The 19,745-nt window shown below is 40.1% G+C and overlaps 1 protein-coding gene and 1 long non-coding RNA gene across 2 annotated transcripts in view; one reads left to right on the top strand and one right to left on the bottom strand.

The window, feature by feature from the left end:
* The window catches only part of LOC134346099 (uncharacterized), a 29,365-nt gene extending 9,908 nt beyond the window's left edge, over nucleotides 1–19,457 (bottom strand). Inside the window, exons 1-2 of the long non-coding RNA XR_010017829.1 lie at nucleotides 19,239–19,457; nucleotides 18,136–18,183 (exon numbers count right to left, since the gene is read on the bottom strand). This is a non-coding gene — a long non-coding RNA (uncharacterized LOC134346099). The remainder of the gene's footprint in view (nucleotides 1–18,135; nucleotides 18,184–19,238) is intronic.
* The window catches only part of LOC134346088 (ena/VASP-like protein), a 264,678-nt gene that overhangs the window by 242,364 nt on the left and 2,569 nt on the right, over nucleotides 1–19,745 (top strand). Inside the window, exons 9-11 of the mRNA XM_063047396.1 lie at nucleotides 236–296; nucleotides 922–982; nucleotides 6,300–6,360. Coding sequence (XP_062903466.1) covers nucleotides 236–296; nucleotides 922–982; nucleotides 6,300–6,360 — 183 coding nt within the window. The remainder of the gene's footprint in view (nucleotides 1–235; nucleotides 297–921; nucleotides 983–6,299; nucleotides 6,361–19,745) is intronic.

Here is a 19,745-nt window from a genome sequence, read left to right as displayed (position 1 = left end):
ATTTGTTCTGTATTTCCATTTAAATACATAATTTGTTACTCAGTTAAATAGTAGTTGGTCTATTTTATACACTGAATTATTTCCTTGAAACTGCGGCCAATTGTGACAGCCATTTAATTGGGCCAAAACGTAATGGTCTTGAAGTGTCCCAGTTAGAAAATCAGCTGTATTTCAACAAAATTAATAATAGTAATCCACTGCACAGGACTAAATTGTGTTTTTTCTCTTCATTCAGGAGAAAAGCTGCCCAACAAACAGATAAACCAAGTGACAAAAAAGAGGAGGAAAGCCAGAATGTGTGTACTCAGCTTTCTTCTAGATTGATTGCATTCATGAACCTTTATCACAGAGTCAAGGAGTGACATAATATTGAAGCAGGCCCTTGGGGTTACCAGGTCCACGCCAAGCACACATTTACACTAATCTTACACTTTTTTAAATCAACCTAACATTTTCATCATCTCTCCCCAGATTCTACTATTCACTTAGACTAAAGGCAATTTACAGCAGCCAATTAACCTACCGACCTGCGCATGTTTGTGATGTTGGAGGAAACTGATGTATCTAGGGCAAACCTCCATTGTCACAGGGAAAAGATGCAAGGTCCATTCAGATAGCATTGGAGATCAGGGTTAAACCTGGGCTGTTGAAGTGTGAGGAGCCGCTGTCATATCACACCTGTCAGTCAAATGTAAATGAGCAAGCTAATGTTGCATATATGAAAACAGTTGTATTTCTGTTTCCCTGACATGTTCTGGAAAGAATTGTAAATCTAACTGAAAGTAGAATACACATTGTTGCTCAATAATTGAATACCCTTAGTTACCATTTGCATGTTAACAAAAAAATGGAGTAATAGAAGAATATTTTCAATACAAGAATTGAGGTAACTTGTGTCTTCACTATCATTATTTTCATCAGGAGGATGCAAGCCTTTCACCTTCACCCAATTCACGAGGACCTGGTGTGCAGAATTCAACAGGTGAAGTCTATAGTCTGTCCTTTGTGGAATTTTGAGTACGTAACTGGTTTAACATACAGGGTATCACAGACCTTTTTGAAATATTATATGTATAAAATCTGTGCAGAGTTTGTCAAAGAATGGGGATGTAGTTTTGCAGATTAGATAGAAGTTGCAGTTTATGTACAAGGATCACAAAGACCATAAGGAAGAAGAAGATTATTTTGCCCTTTTAATAAATTCGTCTTGTAGGTTCCTAAGCACAGTTCAAATTTAGCATAGGATGATTTCTAAATTATTCTGCAGTTTTTGTCACTTTTATTTCTATGATGGATCATTCTTTGTATAATGTAGAATTTCCTGATACTATTCCTAATTTTTCATATTATCAGTTTGAATCTATGCACCATAAGGTACCATTTCCATTATCTTAGACTTCTTATAAGCCACTGTAAAAACCAGAGGTTTCTCAAAGTTGAAGTTGAGTGTTTTGTCATATGTTGGAACAAATGTATGCACATTTGCAAATGAAAAGCTTACTTGCAGCCGCATCACAGGCACACAGCATCATATGCTATGCTCAGCCTTCAAAATGTGAGCCTGATCAATATTGTGGTACTTCTCTTCACTATCTGCAGCACACAGCTGTATTCATGAAGCAGACATAACCACAGTGTGCAAGGTGCATTCAAAGAAACAATGCATCATTTAATTGTGATACTGTCTGACAGATTGCCTTTTAATGATATAGTTGAGCTTTCTATTCATTTTGGTTGTTTTCTGCTTTGCTTTGCTTTTATTAGTTACTGAGATGAGTAAGAACCATGCATCTCCTTTGGAGTTTCCTTAGTAATCTTTATACTATTTATGAAGTACATGTGTCATCTAATATTTCTAGCAATGTGCTGCACTTAGCATTTTCTAAATTGAGTTCCATTAGCTGATTACTGCCAGAGTCCACATTCAATCCAACCACCCTGTGGCTTCTAGGTTGATACCTCCAAATCCATTGGCCATTTTCATTACCATCCTCTGCAATTTTGTTTACTTTGTATTGAGTTTCAGAATCCAGGTCATTTATGAAAATTGCTGCTAACGTGGAACTCTGAGGCACCGACTCAATAATTCTCGCCATCTAGATGTTACAGTTTTAACTTATCATATACTTAATTACACAGGAATTAAGAAATAGAAGCAAGGATAGGCTTGCTACGTCAGTGAGTGAGATCATGCTCAGGCCAGGTTCTTTGACAAACCAAATATCCTTTGATTCCAACAATATCCAAAGGTCTGTCTTTAACATACGAAAATATATTTTTTCAGAAGTTATCCTGAAACTATGTGATAACTATTCATTAATAACTTCTGCCAAATGCACTCTTGAATTCTCATACAAGTTTTAAGAGCTTTTCACAATCCACTTGGGTTATCTACAAAATCAAAGATCAAGCAACAGCTTTCTTTCATTGAGTCAGAATATTATTATGTAGGTTATTGTTACAGAGATGACATACAAGTTTATTTCTGATTTTAAAAAACTTTCATTGTTTTTCGAGGAATGGAAATAAAATGATACAGTGCACATCTTTGAATCCATCAACACTACTTCACTATTTGTCTTGTGCCCTATGTATTTGTTTGTAATTTATAGTAATGTTTCATGTTGCACTGTGTTTCTACCACTAAACAACAAATTTCACATCTTTTAATGATCATAAACCTGATTCCGATTCTGGTGTAATTCAACAAATAATCTGCTATCCAGCTGATCAGCAGCAGGAGACAGACAGTGATGATAGAGGGTTGTTTCAGCAGCTCATTCCCTTTGACTAGTGGTGTTCCACAAGGATTGGTGTGGGATCCTTGCTGTTTGTAATGTGGATGTGAGAGGCAAGATCTAACTTCATGATGATACAAAGATGAGTGAAGTTATTGATAGTGTGGAAGGTAGTCAGACTGCAGAGAGATAATGATATGCTGATGAAATGGACAGAAAAATGTCAGATGGAGTTTAGTCCAGAGCTTTGGAGAGTATTGAAGAATAGAGGGATCTTGGAGTACAAGTTCATAAATCTTGATGACGGCAATGCAGGTAGGTAACTTGGTTAAGAAGGCATATTGGATACTATCATTCATTAGTGGGGCCACTAAACACAGAAGTAGTGAGGTTATGCTACAACTTTATAAGACTTCTTACCCCTCCACCACCAGATTTCTGAATGGTCCATGAATTCTATCTTTTTGTTTACTATTTATCTATTTTGTAATTTATAGTAACTTTATGCATTTGCACTGTACTACTGCCACAAAACAGCAGGATTCATGTCAAATAAGGCAATGATGATAACCCAGATTCTGATTGAGACCTTAGTCAAGCCTCTGCAAGAGTGCTGTTTACATTTCTGGCCACCAAATTATAGGAGGGTTTTGATTAGCTCTGGGGAGAATGCAGAGGAGTTTCACTGGAATGGAACACTTCAGCAATTGGGTGCCTCAGTCCTGAGTGGAGACAGTTAAACATCAAACAGTATAGCACAGGGATAGGCCATTTAGCTCATCTAACTAATCCCATCTGCCTTCACATAGTCTTCAATCCATCCTTTCCCTGCCTGTTCATACACCTGTCTAAATTTCTCTTAAATGTTACTCTTGTATCTGCTTCCACTATATCCCCCGGCAGCATGTTCTAGGCATCTGCAACTCTATGTAAAAAAAACTTGCCTCATAAATGTCCTTTAAACTTCACCCATTCTCTCCTTGTAGCTGTGCCCATTCATAATTTACATTTGAACCAGAAAAGACTATCTATCTAATCTGTGCCTCTCCTCATTTTATATACTTTAGTCAGGTCACCCCTCAGCCTCTGCTGCTGCAGAAAAGCAATCCAAGTTTTTCCAACCTTTCCTAGGGGTAATATTCTCTAATCCAGGCAACAACTTAATGAACCTCTTCCATATGCTCTCCAAATCCACCACATCCTTCGTGTAATGCAGTGACCAGAGCAGTACACATTACTCCAAATGCAATGTTTTCCCAACTTTATACACAACATCCCAGCTAATGAATGCAAGTATGCTGGAAGCTTTCTCTACCACCCTCTCTATATGCTGCCATTTTCAAGAAGCTATGGATTTACAACCCAGGGTACATCTTTATATCAATGCTGTTAGGGCTCCTGCCATTCACTCCTGCATAGTTTCCTGTTGCATTTGACAGTTCATACTCATCTAGATTAAACTCGGCCTGCCATGCTTCTGCCTGCATTGCCAACCAGTCTATATCCTGCTGAATTCTTTGACACTCTTTCTCAATATCCACAACTGCCAATTTTTGTGCTATCTGCAAACTTACTTATCAGCTGATCAACCTATTTGTCCACGTCCACCGTATATGACAAGAACAATAAAGGTCACATCAATGATCCTCGCAGCACACCACTGGTCACAGACCTCCAGTCAGAACAATAACCTTTCACCACTACCCTCTGTCTTCTTTGGCCAAGCCAATTTTGAAACTCATCTACCAATTCTCCATGGATCTCATATGCCCTTAACCTTCTGGATCAGCCTACCACGAAGGACCTTTGAAAGTTTGCCTAATGTCCACGTATACAGCATCCACTGTCAAGTCCTCATCAACTTAATCACCTCGACAAAAAAAAACAGAATCAAGTTTGTAAGATGTAACCTCCCTCACACAAAGCCATGCTAACAGTTCCTAGTGAGTCTATGCTTATAGACAATGCTTCTCTCTCTCTCTCTCTCTCTCTATTACCTTCTTAAACATTGGAATAACAGATGAAGTGTTTCGACCAGAAACATTGACCGTCCATTTCTCTCCATAGATGCTGCCTGACCTGCTGTGTTCCTCCTGCATTTTTTTGTATTGCTCCTGAATCCAACATCTGCAGTCTCTTGTGTCTCCGGAGGAACAACAATGGCTATTCTCCAGAGTTGTGGGAGGAGAATTGGTTGAGATGTATAACATTAATGAGGGGTATCAACTGTGTAGAATGCAGAAAACCTTTCTTCAAATGAGAGGTAGATGAAATAAAAGGGCTTGGTAAAGGAGTAAGAGATTTCGAGGGGATCTGTGGGGGTGGGGAGGGGGCTTCTGCACCCAGAGATTGGTAAGTATCTGGAATGCATTGCCTGAGAAGCCAGTTCATTGACAGCATTTAAGAAGTTTTTAGATGAGCACTTGGATCACTTCAGCACAAAAGGCTAGGAACCAAGTGCTGGGAGATAGAATTATTACAGAAGGCTGCCCACCAGTCTGTTTGCTTGCTATACAATTCTGTGACTTTTCCATTACTGTTTTCCTTTTGTAATTTCCTCTGCCTGTGGGAAATCTGTTAAAATATAATCTCATCAGAGCTTAGACGATCCATGCATTTGTGCATACATGAAATTTGATCATGTCAGAAGATCTTATGCAAATTGATCAGAAATTGTAAGATTTCTAATTAGTTAGCATTTAATCACCTAATCAATAATTATATTTATTTGAGAGAAGAGCTAATTAATTTTTTTAAATAATTAAAGTTTAGAAACAATTAAAATTGTCAAGCAAACATAACATTTTGGATCATATCCTGGTAAGAGTCAAAAATCTTGCAAGAAAAAGAAAGAAATGATGGAAAAAGTTAAACTACTTAATGTTATCATTTAATTTTTAATTATATACCTTTATATTTGATCACAAAATAGTATTGCGAAGTATAAATGGAATAAATATCAAAATAATACCATTGGAAAATATACTCCACATATCTATGCTTAGCACAAAAATATCCCATTCACATGCCCAGACAGCTTTTAGTTTAAATTGGGTTTGAACCCATTTATCCTCAATTTGATGGAGCAATCCAATGTAGCTCGGTGGCTGAGCATCTAGGAGCTATTTGGTACAAGGCATTATCAAATGGAGATACAGATAATGTTGAAGGTCTGGCAGTTTGCTCCAAATAGGGATCACAGATTTTGAATTTGGCAAAAACAATATTTGGTCTGAATCATTATTTGTGTGGGACAGCTGTCATACTATTGATGCATCATTTGAATCTGTAGCTGTAGAGGCTGTCAGCAGGATCAGTGCTCCCAGTTGTAAAGAAAACAGTGCCAATAATTCAATACGTACCTGAGAAGAATTATAGGTACCAAAAACACCAGGTGTTCTTTGATGCAAAATGCATGAGTGTCCAGTGATTTTCTTTATCTAGTAATTTATTATAAATAATAATATGTGTATTGAGAGCTTTACATCAGAGGCATCTTTTACCTAATAAGATCAATGCAAGCTGTAAATCTGTTGAATAAACATAAGTATTTCTCAACAGATGCTGTTAAAAAGCCATGGGAAAGAGCCAATTCTGTCGAAAAGTCAGGAACGATTTCAAGGTGAGAAGTTAAGGAATATATGGTATTTTAAAATTATGAAGCAAAGTTATGTTTTAATAGTTTATGAATAATTTTGTTTTATTGAAGAATGTAAACAGGATTAAGCTATATTGTACGTGCAATAGGTTATTTAGACCTAGAAAGATAACTAAATTCTGTGATGAAGTATTTTAAGAGTGTTTGTGTTAGCACAATGAGTAAGGACATTATGGTTTGACTATTAGAAAACATTGGTGGTCAAAGGACCTGTTCCTAGGCTATAACGTTCTAACATCACACTAATGTGGAACAATGATTTCATCTGAGCATTAATGGGTTAAGCGTGGTACAGATAATATTCTATTTTTACTGCTAACTCAATATTTTTGCACAAGATTCATTTGTTCAAGATTTGTTTGATTGCGATGTGACGACAACACTTAGGAACAGAGCAGCCTATCAGATAGATTTGATAGAAGTTTTACTTCTGTGATTATTTTCTTACTTTCTGATGCTTGCATAGATTCAAAGCCAATTTCTAAATGCTGTACTGTTATGTGTGCTACCTTTCATGTGAAATATTGAACTACGGTGGTTCAAATGCCTATTCAGTAAAGAAGATCACGATATATATCCTAATATCCTGGAAAATGTTTATACCCTAATGAATATAATTAAAATCTGTTTATCTAGTAATTGTTTCATTATTTTTCATGGGATCATGTTAGGTACATTGGCTATCTTGCTTCTCTACATTGTGCACTGACTTCACTTCATTACTCAGTTTTTGTTAACCGCTTTGAAACATCAGTTGAGAAAAGAAATATATAGTTGCTGATGTTTTCTTATTACTTCTTTATTTGTCCAGAATTTTAGTTAAACAGAATAGCAAAAATAGCAATGCATTTTTGGTATAGTTGCTGTGTATCCCATATAGTTAAAGACTATAGCTCCTGGGTACACCAGTTATATTGTGCTCAGTGCACAGTGAATATTCTGTGATCTCTAACGCAAAAGAGAACATGAAGGTGTTGAATCATTGTGGATAGAGCTAAGGAGCTGCAAGGGTAAAAAAATACACTGATGGGAGTTATATACAGACCCCCAAACAGTAGTAAGGATGTGGTCTGCAGATTACAATGGGAGATAAAAAACGCATGCCAAAAGAGCAATGTTACAATAGTCATGGGGATTTCAGTATGCAGGTAGTTTGGAAAAATCAGGTTGGTACTGGTTTCTACGAGGGGGAATTTCTGGAATGCCTACGAGATGGCTTTTTAGAGTAGCTCGTGATTGAGCCCACTAGAGGATTGGGTGTTGTGCAAAGAACCAGAATTGATTAGAGAGCTTAAGATAAGAGAATCCTTAGGGAAAAGTGATCATAATATGATCAAATTCATCCTGAAATTTGAAAAGGAGAAGATAAAGTCAGATGTATCAGTATAACCATTAGACCATAAGGTATAGGAGTAGAAGTAGGCCATTTGGCCCAGCAAATCTGTTCTGCCATTCAATCATGGGCTGATCCAATTCTTCCAGTCATCCCCATTCCCCTGCTTTCACCCATACCCTTTGATGCCCTGGCTAATCAAGAACCTATCCATCTCTGCCTTAAATACACCCAATGACTTGGCCTCCACAGCCGCTCATGGCAACAAATTCCACAAAATTACCACCCTCTGACTAAAGTAATTTCTCCGCATCTCAGTTCTAAACGGATGTCCTTCAATCCTGATGTTGTGACCTCTTGGAGTAAAGGGAATTACAGAGACGTGAGAGAGGAGATGGCTACAATTAATTGGAAAAGAACACTGGCAGTTATAATGGCAGAGCAGCAATGGCTGGAATTTCTGGAAGCAATTCGGAAGGCACAGGATATATACCTCCCAAAGAGGAAGAAGTATTCTAAAGGCAAGATGACACACCCATGGCTAACAAGAGAAGCCAATGCCAACATAAAAGCCAAAGAAGGGGGCATATAATAGAGCGAAAATTAGTGGGAAGTTAGAGGATTGGGAAGCTTTTAAATACCAACAGAGAGCAACTAAAAAAGTCATTAAGAATGTAAAGATGGAATACAAAAGTAAGCTAACCAAGAATATTAAGGAGGATACCAAAAGTTTCTTCAGATACATAAAGTGTAAAAGAGAGATGAGAGTGGATATCAGATCACTGGAAAATTATACTGGAGAGGTATTAATGGAAGACAAGGAAATGGTGGACAAACTGAATAAGTATTTTACATCCATTATTAGGGAGAATGTTCTTGGGAAATTGAAAGGTTTGAAGGTAGGTAAATCATCTGGACCAGATGGTGTACTCCCCAGGGTCCTGAAGGAGGTGGTTGAAGAGATTATGAGGCATTCATAATGATCCTTCAAGAATCACTACATTCTGGAATGATTTCAGAAGACTGGAAAATTGCAAATTTCACTCCACTCTTCAAGAAAGTAGAGAGGCAGAAGAAGGGAAACTACAAGCCAGTTGGTCTAACCTCAGTGGTTGGGCAGATGTTGGAGTCGATTACTAAGAATGAGGTCTCAGGGTTTATGGAGGCACATGATAAAATAGGCCATAATCAGCATGGTTTTCTCAAGAGAAAATCTTGCCTGTCAAATCTGTTGGAATTCTTTGAAGAAATAACAAGGATAGACAAAGGAGAATCGGGTGATGTTGTGTACTTGGATTTTCAGAAGGACTTTGACCAGGTGCCACACATGAGGCTGCTTAACAAGCTACAAGCCTGTGTTATTACGGGAAAGATTCTAGCATGAATAAAGCAGTGACTGACTGGCAGGAGGCAAAGAGTGGGAATAAGAGGAGCCTTTTCTAGTAGGCTGACAGTGACCAGTGGTGTTCCACACGGGTCTGTGTTGAGACCGATTCTTTTTATGTTGTATGTCAATGACTTGGATGATGCAATTGATGGTTTGTTGCAAATGATATGCTGATGATATGAAGATAGGTGGAGGAACAGGTAGTTTTAAGGATGTGAAGAGGCTACAGAAGGACTTGGACAGATTAGGAGAATAGGCAAAGAAGTGGCAGTTGGAATACTGTGTCAGGAAGTGTATGGTCATGCATTTTGGTAGAAGAAATGAAAGAGTTGAATATTTTCTAAATGGAGAGAAAGTACAAAAAACTGAGGCACAAAGGAACTTGGGAGTGCCTGTGCAGGATTCCCGAAAGGTTAACTTGCAGGTTGAGTCTGTGGTGAGGAAGGCAACTGCAATGTTGGCATTCATTTCAAGAGGACTAGAATATAAAAGCAAGGATGTAATGTTGAGACTATAAAGCACTGGTGAGGCCTCACTTGGAGTATTATGATCATTTTTGGTCTCCTTATCTTAGAAAGGATATGCTGAAACTGAAGAGCCTTCAAATGAGGTTCACAAAAATTATTCCAGGTTTGAACAGCTTATCATAGGAAGAGATTTGATGGCTCTGGACCTGTATTCACTGGAATTCAGAAGAATGAGGGGTGACCTCATTGAAACCTATCAAGTGGTGAAAGGCCTTGATAGAGTGTGGAGAGGATGTTTCCTATGATGGGAGAGTCTAAGACCAGAGGATACAGCTTCAGAATAGAGGAGTATACTTTTATAATGGAGGTGAGGATGAATTTCTTTAGCCGGAGAGTGGTGAATCTGCAGAAGTCTTTGCCACAGGCAGCTGTGGAAGCCAAGTCTTTATATATATTTAGGGCAGAGGTTGATAGATTCTTGATTGGTCAGGGCATGAAGGGATACATGGAGAAAGCAGAAGATTGGGGCTGAGAGGAGAATTGGATTAGCCATGTTGAAATAGTGGAGCAGACTCGATGGGCAAAATGGCCTCATTCTGATCCTATATCTAATGGTCTTATGAACAATTTCTAAAACACTTTTATTCCTTACCTTGATGATAATGCCATACTTTAAAAAGCTGGAAAAATTCTTTGGAAAACACCAATTATTTTGAGTTAAAAGGAAGAAGAAGACAAAACAACTCCATTTCAGTTATAGCCATTGCCAGACAACAATTAAGTAACAATAACTAGTCTTAACCCTGATAGTCTAATTTATAACTGTTTCTTGAAGCCTAAGATTCCCTGTGATTTGGAACAAGATTTTGTCTTTATGGAAGGACAGAATCATAGTTCAACATTGCAACTTGCAGCTTTGTTCTTGACTGATTGGTATTGTCCATCAGCTTTCGAAAGAAGATGGAAGTAACTGAATGATGAATTAGATTGCAGTATTTCAGCAATTTTCACCACAAATCAGGGGTAGATTTGGTCCCAGAGGGAAAAAGAACAACTTAGACCCCTGATTTGAGAACTTTCAAACTGTTGTTATATACTGCTGACAAGGTGGAGCTATAGATGTTGCCTTTGAGACTAAGTGCGGTAACATTGTGCTATGGCTTTCTGCCCTTATTTAGCACAGTACCAACATGACATGTGCAGTGTATGACTCACAGTGCTGAGTTTTGTAGGACTAGACCACTGCAAGTGTAAAAGTGCACGTGCGGCTGCAGTCTGCATTTAGACCAAGTGGACTACAAAATGTGACCAAGAAATTGCCATTATCTGCAGCTAAAGGGAACCTTGTTTCCAAAAAATGTCTACAAACAAATTATTTGTGCAAATAGAATCAATAGGTAGTTTTGTGAATTAAGTTTGGACTCATGAAAAAGCCTATGCTATTGAATTATTAAGAAATATTCCCATATTTCAAATTCTATCATATCTAATTTCAGTGAAATATGCCTATTTTTACTTACTGTTATCGCAATGAAGTAATTTAAGTTACTGGCTGTGGGTTTTCTATTAAGTCCCAGTATTAGATGATTTGAAAACAGAGCACATGCATCAGGTGAAGTGCATTCTTGTACAGATGCGTTTCTTGGTTGAGAGGTCATGGCACCATTCTCTCTAAAAATGCAAGGCATGCAATGGTATAGTTCCTCCACGTTTTGGTTGTTTATGCTGTAAAAGTTGTTTTTTAGGTGCAGGAACATGATTATCTAGAAATTGGACTTTAGGCCTTTTAAGAAAGCTAAATGAATGTCATGTGTGGTGCTAATGTTGGATTAGGAATCACAATAATTTCATGAAATTGGGGAGTCTTGCATTAAACAATCATTATCTCATGTTGCTCCATTTTAAAAGTAGTGAAACAGCAGTAACTTACTCAACAGGCAGCTGTCCTGTCATGCACTGACCTAAGGGATTTAAAGAGATCTCTCCACAAGAATGAGAGAGGATAATGGCACATGGAACTTCGAGGGTGATACTCCCTACCTAAAAGAGCGGGTACAATGGCACACCATAGCCAAAAGTGGCTCCAAGCACTTGCCATCCACAGATCAAAATACCTGTGAACTACAGAAACAAAAGTAAATCTGCAGATGCTGTAAATCCAAGCAACACAGACAAAATGCTGGAGGAACACAGCAGGCCGGGCAGCATCTATGGGAAAAGTACAGTCGATGTCTCTGACCAAGACCCCTCAGCAGGACTGGAGAAAAAAAGATGAGGAGTAGATTTAAAAGATTGGGGTGGGAGGGGTGGAGAGAAACACAAGGTGATAGGTGAAACTGGGAGGGAGAGGAATGAAGTAAAGAGCAGGGAAGTTGATTAGTGAAAGAGATATAGGGCTGGAGAAGGGGGAGTCTGACAGGAGAGGACAGAAGGCAATGGAAGACAGAAAAGGAGGGGAGGAGCACCAGAGGAAGGCAATGGGCAGGCAAGGAGATACGGTGAGAGAGAGAAAAAGGGATGGGGAGTGGGGAGGGAGATTATTACCAGAAGTTCAAGAAATTGATGTTCATACCATCAGGTTGGAGGTTACCCAGATGGAATATAAAGTGTTGTTCCTCCAACCTTAGTCTGGCCTCATGGCAACAGTAGAGGAGGCCACGGATTGACAGATCAGAATGGGAATGGGAAGTGGAATTAAAATGAGTGGCCACATCCCTCACTACCATTCAGGGCTCCAAATAGTCCTTCCAGGTGAGGCAACACTTCACCTTCGAGTCTGTTGGGGTCATATATTGTGCCTGGTGCTCCCGGTGTATCCTATATATCGGTCAGAACCCCAATGTAAATTGGGGGACCATTTCACTGAGCACCTACGCTCGATCCACCAGGAGAAGTGGGATCTCCCAATGGCCACCCATTTTAATTCCACTTCCCATTCCTTTTCCGATGTCAATCCATGGCCTCCTCTACGGTTGTGATGAGGCCACACTCAGGTTGGAGGAACAACAGCTTATGTTCTGTCTGGGTAGACTCCAATTTGATGGCATGAACATCAGTTTCTTGAACTTTTTGGTAATGTGTCCCACCCCGCCCCCCACCACCATTCCCATCCCTTTTCCCTCTCTCGCCTTATCTCCTTGCCTGCCCATTGCCTCCCTCTGGTGCTCCTCCCCTCCTTTTCTGTCTTCCATAGCTTTCTGTCCTCTCCTGTCAGACTCCCCTTTTTCCAGTCCTGTATCTCTTTCACCAATCAACCTCCCAGCTCTTTACTTCATCCCTCTCCCTCCCAATTTCACCTATCACCTTGTGTTTTTCTCTCCCCTCCCCTACCTTTTAAATCTACTCCTCGTCTTTTTCTCTACGTCCTGTCGAAGGGTCTCAGCCCGAACCATCAACTGTACCTTTTTCCAGGATGTGAACTACAGAAGGTTACATTTATACAGAGGCCAGGCAACATTTAAATTTTACTAAATAAAAATTACAGTGGAGGGACACAAACACAAGGAATTCTGCAGATGTTGGAAATTCAGGCAACACACATCAAAGTTGTTGGTGAACGCAGCAGGCCAGTCAGAATCTCTAGGAAGAGGTACAGTCGACGTTTCAGGCCGAGACCCTTCATCAGGACTAACTGAAGGAAGAGCAAGTAAGAGATTTGAAAGTGGGAGGGGGAGGGGGAGATCCAAAATGATAGGGGAAGACAGGAGAGGAAGGGATAGAGCCAAGAGCTGGACGGGTGATTGGCAAAAGGGAAATGAGAGGATCATGGGACAGGAGGCCCAGGGAGAAGGAAAAGGGGGAGGGGGGGAAAAGCCCAGAGGATGGGCAAGGGGTATAGTCAAAGGGACAGAGGGAGAAAAAGGAGAGAGAGAGAAAGAATGTGTGTATATAAATAAATAACGGATGGAGTACGATGGGGAGGTGGGGCATTAGTGGAAGTTAGAGAAGGCAATGTTCATGCCATCAGGTTGGAGGCGACCCAGATGGAATATAAGGTGTTGTTCCTCCAACCTGAGTGTGGCTTCATCTTTACAGTAGAGGAGGCTATGGATAGACATATCAGAATGGGAATGGGATGTGGAATTAAAATGTGTGGCCACTGGGAGATCCTGCTTTCTCTGGCGGACAGAGCGTAGGTGTTCAGCAAAACGATCTCCCAGTCTGCATCTACTATAAGCCTACTGACTCTCACAGCTATCTGGACTATTCCTCTTCTCACCCTGTCTCCTGCAGAAATGCCATCCCCTTCTCGCAATTCCTCCATCTCCGCCGTATCTGCTCTCAGGATGAGGCTTTTCATTCCAGGACGAGGGAGATGTCCTCCTTTTTTAAAGAAAGGGGCTTCCTTTCCTCCACCATAAACTCTGCTCTCAAACGCGTCTCCCCCATTCACGCACATCTGCTCTCACTCCATCCTCCCGCCATCCCACTAGGAATAGGGTTCCCCTGGTCCTCGCCTACCACCCCACCAGCCTCCGGGTCCAACATATTATTCTCCGTAACTTCCGCCACCTCCAACAGGATCCCACCACTAAGCACATCTTTCCCTACCCCCCTCCCCCGCTTTCTGCAGGGATCGCTCCCTACACGACTCCCTTGTCCATTCGCCCCCCCATCCCTCCCCACTGATCTCCCTCCTGCCACTTATCCTTGTAAGTGGAACAAATGCTACACATGCCCTTACACTTCCTCCCTTACCACCATTCAGGGCCCCAGACAGTCCTTCCAGGTGAGACGACACTTCACCTGTGAGTCGGCTGGGGTGATATACTGCGTCTGGTGCTCCCGATGTGGCCTTCTATATATTGGCGAGACCCGATGCAGACTGGGAGATCATTTTGCTGAACACCTACGCTCTGTCCACCAGAGAAAGCAGGAACTCCCAGTGGCCACACATTTTAATTCCACATCCCATTCCCATTCTGATATGTCTATCCACGGCCTGCTCTACTGTAAAGATGAAGCCACACTCAGATTGGAGGAACAACACCTTATATTCCGTCTGGGTAGCCTCCAACCTGATGGCATGAACATCGACTTCTCTAACTTCCGCTAATGCCCCACCTCCCCCTCGTACCCCATCCGTTATTTATTTATATACACACATTCTTTCTCTCTCTCCTTTTTCTCCCTCTGTCCCTCTGACTATACCCCTTGCCCATCCTCTGGGCTTTTACCCCCCTCCCCCTTTTCCTTCTCCCTAGGCCTCCTGTCCCATGATCCTCTCATATCCCTTTTGCCTATCACCTGTCCAGCTCTTGGCTCTATCCCTCCCCCTCCTGTCTTCTCCTATCATTTTGGATCTCCCCCTCCCCCTCCCACTTTCAAATCTCTTACTCACTCTTCCTTCAGTTAGTCCTGACAAAGGGTCTCGGCCTGAAACGTCGACTGTACCTCTTCCTAGAGATGCTGACTGGCCTGCTGCGTTCACCAGCAATTTTGATGTGTGTTGCTTACAATGGAGGGCTTTTTTTTTAAGTGGGCCCCTTTACATTGTGTTCAGTTCATGGCTTTCAGCGGTGTTTAGTCCAAAGTTAAGTATGTCTTGACTTTCAGTCTAATTTCTGTTATTAAATAACAGAAATACTTATGGAATGCAAGCTGCACACATTGATGATGTCATGTGCAGAAAATAGAGGATGATTGATGCCTGGGAATGCCTAGTCGGATTTTCCATGGGTGGGGCATTATGTTGGAAATGAGTACACACACTTCAAAACATGAAAATTGAGTTTTTTTGCATGACTTATGCATGAAAGGACAGGTAAAATGTGTACAGTTTCTAGGCATATATTTCTGAAATAATGATGTCAGAAGAATATTGCATTCAGTCTTTCTCTAATTCCATTTCATTGTTTTAGAAGTGCATTAATGATGAAGAGTTCTGAAGCTAAGACTATTTTGCAGTCTCATCTTCCATCCTCTAGGTACAAATGAAAGCAACGATTTCACACCTTTCTCAGCTTGCCCATTCGTGGATGCGCATCTCCTTGCCAACTGCAAACTGAATATCCACAAACAATGTATAGCCCCTATTGCATTACTTAACAGCTTGCTTCAACTTGCGCTTCCTTGTCAATGCAAATGTACGTAATGTGCTATTTCATGTGTGCATCCTTCCTGAAAATGGTGCCCTGGTTCATATATATTCAAAAAAGTTTGTATTCACCAAATTATACAAAGAATCATTAGCAAAACTCCGGACTGTACTGCAAATAGCTGTAGGAGGTTTGGAAGTACAAGGAACCAAAATTTAAATAATCCAACCATAACTTCATACAGTCCTTTACTCAGGTTATAAATCAGGCATGCCATCTCTGCTCAGTAAGTGTAGCTTTCATATGGGAGCACATAACTCTTATTCAGTTTATCTGCTCACTTACTTGCTCTGGTTAAGAAGCGTTGGACACCATCTTGAGTAATATTTCAAGGACCATTAACAGTACCAATTGAGTATTTATGAAATATTGACACTGTAGAAAACCTTAAAGTCAAAGTCATTCCTGTTGTCGTTTCCATAAATCCTGCATAAATTTATCAACCTCCTTGCTAATTTGCTGATCGAAGTTAACCATCTCATGTGATGTTGCGTCTGAAAATTATTTTAACACAGAGAGACAGATTATTTATTAGGTGGTGGGAGATCTAAAGGTGTTGATATTCAGTGTACCTGGATGTTTTTGTGTATGAATCACTGTAAATTAAAATGCAGATATGCAGGGAAGGAAGCATGTACTTGCTGTAGTGCAGCAGAAGTTAATTTAGATTACAGTTGAAGTCAGAAGTTTACATACACCTTGGCCAAATACATTCAAACTCCGTTTTTCACAATTCCTGACATTTAATCCTAGAGAACATTCCCTGTCTTAGGTCAGTTAGGATCACTACTTTATTTTAAGAATGTGAAATGTCAGAATAATAGTGGAGAGAATGATTTATTTCAGCTTTTATTTCTTTCACCACTTTCCCAGTGGGTCAGAAGTTTAAATACACTTTGTTAGTATTTGGTAGCATTGCCTTTAAATTGTTTAACTTGGGTCAAACATTTTGGGTGGCCTTCCACAGGCTTCTCACAGTAAGTTGCTGGAATTTTGTTCCATTCCTCCCAAAAGAACTGGTGTAACTGAGTCAGGTTTGTAAGACTTCTTGCTTGCACAATCTTTTTCCGTTCTGCCCACAAATTTTCTATCGCATTGAGGTCAGGGCCTTGTGATGGCCACTCCAATACCTTGACTTTGTTGTCCTTAAGCAATTTTACCACAACTTTGGAGGTATGCTTGGGGTCATTCTCCATTTGAAAGACCCATTTGCGACCGAGCTTTAACTTCCTGGCTGATGTCTTGAGATGTTGCTTCAATATATCCACATAATTTTCCTTCCTCATGATGCCATCTATTTTGAGAAGTGCACCAGTCCCTCCTGCAGCAAAGCACCCCCACAACATGATGCTGCCACCCCCATGCTTCACAGTTGGGATGGTGTTATTCGGCTTGCAAGCCTCACCCTTTTTCTCCAAACACAACGATGGTCATTATGGCCAAACAGTTCAATTTTTGTTTCATCAGACCAGAGGACGTTTCTCCAAAAAATAAGATCTTTGTCCCCATGTGCACTTGCAAACTGTAGTCTGGCTTTTTTATGGTGGTTTTGGAGCAGTGGCTTCTTCCTTGCTGAACAGCCTTTCAGGTTATGTCGATATAGGACTCGTTTAACTGTGGATATAGATACTTGTCTACCTGTTTCCTCCAGCATCTTCACAAGGTCCTTTGCTGTTGTTCTGGGATTGATTTGCACTTTTCATGCCAAAGTACGTTCATCTCTAGGAGACAGAATGTGTCTCCTTCCTGAGCAGTATGACGGCTGCGCGGTCCCATGGTGTTTATACTTGCGTACTATTGTTTGTACAGATGAACGTGGTACCTTCAGGCATTTGGAAATTGCTCCCAAGGATGAACCAGACTTGACATCATTTTCTGACCTCAGTCCGAGAGAAAATTTGTGAGCAGAACTGAAAAAGCGTGTGCGAGCAAGGAGGCTTACAAACCTGACTCAGTTACACCAGTTCTGTCTGGAGGAATGGAACAAAATTCCAGCAACTTACTGTGAGAAGCCTGTGGAAAGCTACCCAAAACGTTTGACCCAAGTTAAACAATTTAAAGGCAATGCTACCAAATACTAACAAAGTGTATGTAAACTTCTGACCCACTGGGAAAGTGATGAAAGAAATGGAAGCTGAAATAAATCATTCTCTCTACTATTATTCTGACATTTCACATTCTTAAAATAAAGTAGTGATCCTAACTGACTTAAGACAGGGAATGTTCTCTAGGATTAAATGTCAGGAATTGTGAAAAACTGAGTTTAAATGTATTTGGCTAAGGTGTATGTAAACTTCTGATTTCAACTATAAATTCCAGGATTATAGGTTTGTCTTATGAAGGGTGATTAACCAAACTATATTTACTTGAGTTTAGAAGAAGGAGAGGTGTTTTAATTGAAATATGCAATTTTCTTACAGAGTTTAACAGGATGGATGCAAAGTTAAGTTTTACCTGCCTAGGGAGTCCACGACCGGTATTCAGTCTCATATAAACAGTCAGCTGTTCAGGATAGGGATGGGAAGAAATATCAGAATCAGGTTTATTATCACCGGCATGTGACGTGAAATTTGTTAACTTAGCAGCAGCAGTTCAATGCAATACATAATATAGAAAATAAAACACAAAATGAAATGATAATAATAATTAAATAAATAACAATGTATATTTATTGAATCGATTAAAAATCATGCAAAAAAACAGAAATACTATATATTTTAAAAATTGAGGAATTGTCCAGAGGTTCAGTATCCATTTAGGAATTGGATGGCAGAGGGGAAGAAGCTGTTCCTGAATCGGTGAGTGTGTGCCTTCAGGCTTCTGTATCTCCTACCTGATGGTAACTCTTCTTTGAGTTTAGAAGAATGAGGGGAGACCGCATAGAAACATTTCGAATGTTGAAAGGCATGGACAGAGTGGATGTGGCAAAGTTGTTTCCCATGATGGGGGAGTCTAGTACGAGAGGGCATGACTTAAGGATTGAAGGACGCCCACTCAGAATGAAATGCAAAGACATTTTTTTAGCCAGAGGGTGGTGAATCTATGGAATTTGTTGCCACAGGCGGCAGTGGAGGTCAAGTCATTGGGTATATTTAAGGCAGAGATTGATAAGTATTTGAGTAGCCAGGGCATCAAAGGTTATGGTGAGAAGGCGGGGGAGTGGGACTAAATGGGAGAATGGATCAGCTCATGATAAAATGGCAGAGCAGACTCGATGGGCTGAATGGCCGACTTCTGCTCCTTTGTCTTATGGTCTTATGGTAACAGTGAGAAAATATCATAATCCAAAGTGCATTAAATCTTTGAAATTCTCTTATCCAAAATGACAGTGAAGGCCCAGTAGTTCAATATAATCTATAGACAGATTTTTTTGATATTAAGGGAATAAAGAGGTAGAGAGTTAGTTCAACATTAGATTGTCTCTTGTTGAATGGCAAAGCAGGGATAATGGGTCAAATGGCTATTTTTTACATTCTTATCTTTTTATATTCCAACGACCTGTTGGTTTTGTAAACCCTGCTATGTACACTAATAAAATTCAGCGATGTATCACTCACAGTTGATGCAACCAGCAGGGCGATCTATGCTTGGTTTCTGTACAGACTGGAACCTGTCCCTGACACTGAAGCAATGCAGTGATATTATTACACTGGTGTGCCTTTGCAACTGGAGAACATAATCTCTCTCATTACTACAAACACACAAAGGTCCAGTTTCGACTGGATCTCGGAAACTGACAAGCAGGTGTGAGGGATTTAGCTAGAGAAAGATGACTTTACCAGGAACAAGCCATACTGCCTCCTAGTGGTTATAAAATCATTGACTTCAAGAAATGTTCACTTCTGTTTTGTTTCAGCAAGGGAATCATTGTCCAACTCCAAAGTGTATAATTGATTTTATACAAATTTATCATTAAGGGACAAAGAGCGAGTATAGCTCAGGTGAAATGGGGGTTAGAGACCAGATGTAATCAGTCCTGGGTTTAAATTAAAGCATTTTGTTTTTATCTTTTAATATTTTTATGTCTGAATTTATAATGAAGCTGTATGTGGCAATTTGCTTTA

Source organism: Mobula hypostoma, chromosome 1 (assembly GCF_963921235.1).
Source record: "Mobula hypostoma chromosome 1, sMobHyp1.1, whole genome shotgun sequence".
NCBI lineage: Eukaryota > Metazoa > Chordata > Chondrichthyes > Myliobatiformes > Myliobatidae > Mobula > Mobula hypostoma.
Note: the sequence above shows the minus strand (reverse complement) of the source record. Positions and strands in the feature narration are given on the sequence as shown.